Genomic DNA, 6,000 nt, shown 5'->3' with positions numbered 1-6,000 from the left:
TGGTATTTTTTATTCCCGAACTAATATTTTGAATCTTGTTGGATACATAGACAATGAATGGATTGGAGATACAGAAACACGAAAGAATACTTCAGGTTATGTGTTCTATTATGGATCCTGGAATTTTTTCTTGGTCATCTAAAAAGCAAGAGGTACTTGTTTTATCTACCGCAAAGGCACAATATGTTGTAGCGGCAAGAACTGCAACACATGTAGTTTGGTTTAGATGGATGCTTGATTTTTTGCAGCATATGCAATAAGAACAAACAAAGATTTTTTGTGATAATCAGTTAGTAATTGCTTTATCTAAAAAACCAGTTTTCCATGGAAGAAGCAAACATATTAAAATCAAGTTTCACTACATTAGAAAGCTAGTGAAGAACATTTTCCTTGAATTTTGCAGATCTGAAGATCACGCGGCAGATTTGCTCATGAAACCATTGAAGTCAAAATTATTCTTAAGGCTGAAGAAGATGCTAGGGGTTGGTGTTCATGAACAAGCTTGGTTTAAGGGAGGCAATGTTGGTCATAAACCAAGCATAGAATTGATTTTATTTGTTAGCTTAATGCCGAACTTGTATCCTTTCCTTGGATTTCTTGTTCTTTGTTTTCTTTCTTTAATTTTGATTAAATAATATTTCATTGAGTTTTGTTTTTCTACAATGTCCACAAATATATGGCTAGAAACATGCCCAAATGTCAATTTATGAATTCATCATTCAAACAAATCTATATATTAGCCTTACAATGAAAATTGCCTAGTAACTGGTCTAGTCAACAAGTCAACATTGCAGCATTTGACATTGACATTGTATATTGCCCATGAGTTCACACTTTGTGTCAAGCATGATTTTTACTCAACTATACTTATTCCACATCTCAGCAACACCATAGGTTAATGAAGCACTTGACAAAATTGAGTTAACCATTTAACCACGTCAATTGAAATCAACTACTGTAAGTAGCCTTGTTAGGGACTAGGGCTTCAACCACGTCTATTTCGAACCATGTCGAGTATGCAACTTAGCACCTATGTGATTCCTCTAACCACCGAATATTAAATAACTCATGATTGGTGGCATCGGGCTATTGCCTTGATACATGAGATGCCCACACTATATGCCTTGACCATGTCAAATTAATCAAGGGTTTGACACTAATCTACTAAGAAACAATAAGTAATATTGCACTTTCACATTTTTGTGCATTTACAAATTAAGACTACAATTAGATCAAATTTAAATTTAATTCCTACATTAAAAAGAATAATATTTTAAAAAATCTAAAAAAAATCTAAAATATAGAATAAACATATAGAAATAAATTTAAAATTGTATATAAACTCAATTCTTGCACAAATTATACATACCGAATTAGCAAATGAAATGAATATGATGATCTCATTTTATTGAAAATTTTATTTAGGAATCGAGAATAACCCAACATAAAAAAAAGCAAAAAAAAAACTCTTGCTAATTTTCTTATAGTCTACTTTCTTGCAAAATCTTATTTATTTATTTATAGTCTAATTTTTTAATATTTTTGTAATCTTATTTATTGTCTTTTTGTTTTCTGTTTTTTTATAATTATATTATAGTATTACAGGCTATAGTCCGCAGACAGACGGAGAGGGAGAGGAGGGGAGATCTATGGCTTCACCGCCGAAGGGCGTGGTGGTTACAGTGCCAGTTCTGGTGCTCTCGCTCTCTGCTGCCGCTATCTTCCTCTTCTTCCTCCTCTCTTCTCTTTCTTCTTACTCTTGCCCCGCTGCTACCGGCGGCGCTGCTGGTGGCGCCCCCGCCGTTACTAGCGCTGCCGGTGGTGGCTACGGTAACGTCGACGGTTCCAAAATATCTGAGGATCAGATTTCTGCTACGAAGGAGGATATAGTGTGGGTGAAGGATCAGATTCAAGCTAATGGTATACGAATGCAAGAGAATGTGCTCCGGAAGGGCATCAACCCTCGCACTCGCGCTCAACAGCTCCAAGATCTGATTCAGTACGCATTCTCTCTCTCTCTCTCTCTCTCTGAAGTTCAAAAATCAGTTTTGATTGGAAAACGGAAATCAATTTCAATTTCGATATGTAGATGAAAATGATTTTCAATTTCAATTTCAGTATATGAGGGACTTACGATGCAGTAATTGAGGTAAATTTTCCCCAAATCCTTTCAGATTCAAGGGAATATCACACTACGAAGGAGACGAAGCAAACAATCACACGGCTTTTCCGTGCCCCGGTGGACTACTTGTTGAGGAACACCACAGCAACTATGGGGAGCCCTGGGCCGGCGGCCGAGATGTGTTCGAGTTTCTTGCTGAGTCTGCCCGGCTCTCACCGACCTCACGTGTTCTGGAGATCGGATGTGGCACGCTTCGCGTTGGCTTGCATTTCATTCGCTACCTGAACCCAGAGCACTTCCATTGTCTAGAGAGAGATGAGCTTTCTCTAATGGCTGCCTTCAGGTACGAGCTTCCATCGCAGGGCCTCTTGCACAAGCGCCCTCTGATTGTGAGAGGCGAGGATATGGACTTTAGCAGGTTTGGGCCTGGAATTGTGTATGATTTGATCTATGCTAGTGCTGTTTTCCTTCACATGCCTGATAAGCTTGTTTGGGTTGGATTGGAGAGGCTGGCAAATAGATTGAAACCTTATGATGGTAGAATCTTTGTGTCGCATAATATAAAGTTCTGTTCACGGTTGGGAGGAGAGGAATGCACAAAGAGGCTAAACAACCTAGGGCTTGAGTATCTTGGAAAGCGGACACATGATAGCTTACTCTTCAATCATTATGAGATTTGGTTCGAGTTTAGGCGATTAAAGGTGTAGGTTCTCCAAAATAATCCCAAGTTTCATTTGGCTGATCTTGAAGCAAGTAATGAATCTGGGCTTTTGAGTATCTTAGAAAGCATAAGCACGATAGCTTTCTCTTCAATTGTTACAAGTTATTGTTCAAGTTTGGGCAATTGAAGGCGTGCAATTTTCTGATTTCAATATTGGGTTCACTCTCTGGTTTAGAAACAAGCAATGAATCTGGCAATCAACTTGGGACTTGAGTCTCTCAAGAAACGTACACAATAGCTTTCTATGCAATTGATATGAGATTCGATTTTAGGTGATAACAGTCTTAGGTTTTCGGAATGCGATATTGGTTTTGATTTGGGGGACTCGGAGAAAGAATGATGCTGCGGGTTGATTGTGTGCTTGGGTTGATATTTGTACATTAGAGTGAGGGCTAATTACGTTGCAGATTGTGACCTTGATGGATTGTATGCTTCAAGTAAGCAATCATTTAACTTGGGGCTCAGGCACTTGACATTGGAGGCATGTGTTATATGTGGCTTGTCATATTATGTATTTGCTAGTTTGAATTTGAAAATATTAGTTGCAACATAGACTTTAAGTCTGCAAATTTTGATGTTTAGCTGTGGCTTGTCATATTATGTATTTGCTAGTTGGAATTTGAAAATATTAGTTGCAGCATAGACTTTAAGTCTGCAAATTTTGATGTTTAGCTGTCACTGTAAAGTAAATAGCATGATTTGACATTCTTGGGAGATAATCAAATCTTTTGTGGAAATGATGATTGTGTTTTTGGCTGGCATATTGGACTGGTGAAACGGTCTTTTCTGTTTGTGCTAATCTAAAGTATTAGAGACTTTTAAATATAATTTCAGCTTTAGTTGCACTTGTTCATATAAGCTTCTGTACTTTGTTCCTAGACCAGAAGAAATACTTAAATTAATTGCCAAGGGTTTGCTGAACCTAGGTCAAGATTTGGGGTTTAAGTCTTTGAATTAACTAAGAAAAGGTTGAGTTGTATTAATCGCTGCTGGAAACTATAGATGAGTAGTTTCAAGCTGGAGGAAGGACAGGACGATTGGATGCCCAGGGATGGTGGTTCCTCGAGTTCTTGTTATACATGCAATTCAGTCATGAGCATGGGCAGTTCCTATCATAAGCAAAACAATTGCAGCAGCTGTTGTGCTACTGTTTTGGGCATTTGTCAAGTAACTCTACTTTTCTGTCTTTAGAACTGAAAACAATACAAACACATGTTTCTTGTTTTCTTGAAACAGAAAGAAAATATGCAACATTAGTGCATCTTAAGTGATTATCTTGAGTTTGCTCTTCTTCCTTTTTCCCCCTTTATTTTTAATGACTTGTAAGTGAAGTCAATACAGCCTCCCAGACAATTAATTGGCATTGTTCAATGTGAGTTGCTGGACTTTTTCTTTCATTTCAGTTTCTTAATAGAAAATTTGCCTTTATTTAATTGTTTAGGCTGGTTCCCGTTTGGTCGCACTTGTCAGTATTTGAAGGCACATTCGTCTTGGCCCTGACTAGACTAGGCCAGGCCAAGTGATCTTAACCTATCTTTAGTAAAATTATGGTGTAGGATGGGATTGACCCAGGTAGGTTAGCTAGCAATGAACTAGAAGAATAAAGGCCTGGGCTATGCCCAATTTTTTTTTTGTTTTTGTTTTTTGTTTTGTTTTGTTACATATTATTGTTTTTATTAAGGGTATTTTAATCCTTCAAATGATTATCCTAGCAATCCGAATACGAAATAGAATAATCATCCTTGCTAATCCAGACTGTCCAGTCCAGCACTGATCAGCCTAGACAAGTCTTATAACCATTAGCCGCTTAAATGAATGCACTGTGATATCAATTATTACTTAGATTGCATTTGACAATGCTTAATTATTGAGCATGAGAGGGAAATTATATAGGAAATCCCTTCTTCTACGTGTTTGTGTGCTTGTTTTCTAAATTTTAAATATATTAAAAATGAATTTTTCTTGATATTTTTGATATTGATGAATATTAAATTAATTTGTCACATGTTTAATATTTAAAATATAGAAAGATAGATATATGGAAAGGAAAGTTGCTTGTATAATTTTGCAAAAATCATTTATGCTATAAAACATCAACTATATTTGGTTAAAGATGGTCTAAACTTCTTAAAATTCAATGTATATAGACATTGTCATATGAAGTAATACTGCTAGCTAGAACATTAATTGTAACCTGCAGAGGCTTGGGTATGATTATATGAGCTACCACCCACGATGCTTGTGTCTAGATTTCATCTAGAAGCATTTCATGTCTTTCAATATATGGAATCATGAAAAAGAATAAGTGTGCATTAACAAATCACCACATTTAGAAACTAAATCGTTCACCTTGTTAAAGTTTTAAAATGCACTCTCATAATGTAAAAGATAGGGATTATCGAGGGCATCTTTTGGACGCTTCTCCATGTTTTTTGGGTACTTCTCATTTCATGCCTTGTTGCATCCACCCTTTCTTGACAGCTTGAATAGTCACTTTACCCTTGCATCTTTCGCCATTTAATAGCACTTTCCGTTCCAATACATTCTTCCTATGGTTGAATGGTTTCTTCTTCAACATGCAAAATATCTTACTTGTGAAAAGAATAATGATTGTGTTCTTCGAAAATGGGTTACGAATACCTTTCTATAACTTGCAATACTAGCAAAGAATTATGCAACTCTTGACTATCCCAAAATATATCTTGGAAGTCCTTGCTCTTGATATGTTCTAACTAGCATGTAACAACAGTTAACTAACAAAGTCATAATATCTTGTACAAAATGATGATTCAATACGTGTTACAAAGATAAACAACAGTAACATAATAAATAACAAGTGTTAGCATTGTATATTGACAATAGTATAGTGTAAGCTTGTGTGTAGGGGTGACAATTGTACCCCATAATCATTAATCCACTTATACTCACCGGTAAATAGATTAAAGTACGTCCACATATTTGTATACATAATTATGCATTAACTACACCTTTAATCTGAAAATAAATAGCATAATTAATATTATAATTTGTATATCTATGTATATATATCCATAACTACATGCACATAATTAGTTTGGTTCAATTATCCGAACCATTTAATACGCGCCCGCGTGTGTAGTTATCTTAGCAAAAAACATATATATGTTTACAATAATGT

General features: G+C 35.9%; 1 protein-coding gene across 1 annotated transcript; it reads left to right on the top strand.

The window, feature by feature from the left end:
• The first annotated feature begins 1,588 nt into the window (after positions 1 to 1,588).
• On the top strand, positions 1,589 to 3,580 carry LOC131153172 (uncharacterized). Its single transcript, XM_058105298.1, has 2 exons — positions 1,589 to 1,999; positions 2,175 to 3,580. Exons 1-2 carry the CDS (start codon positions 1,650 to 1,652, stop codon positions 2,827 to 2,829), a joined length of 1,005 nt encoding a protein of 334 aa, XP_057961281.1. The 5' UTR covers positions 1,589 to 1,649; the 3' UTR covers positions 2,830 to 3,580.
• Positions 3,581 to 6,000: the final 2,420 nt, after the last annotated feature.

This window comes from Malania oleifera, chromosome 4, assembly GCF_029873635.1.
Source record: "Malania oleifera isolate guangnan ecotype guangnan chromosome 4, ASM2987363v1, whole genome shotgun sequence".
Classification (NCBI taxonomy): Eukaryota; Viridiplantae; Streptophyta; class Magnoliopsida; order Santalales; family Ximeniaceae; genus Malania; species Malania oleifera.
This window is presented reverse-complemented; position numbering and strand designations above follow the sequence as displayed.

Coding starts and splice junctions, on each gene's coding strand:
- LOC131153172 (XM_058105298.1), top strand. CDS start 1,650: ATGGCTTCACCGCCGAAGGGCGTGGTGGTTACAGTGCCAGTTCTGGTG. Junction 2,000..2,174: donor CAGCTCCAAGATCTGATTCA/GTACGCATTCTC, acceptor AAATCCTTTCAG/ATTCAAGGGAATATCACACT.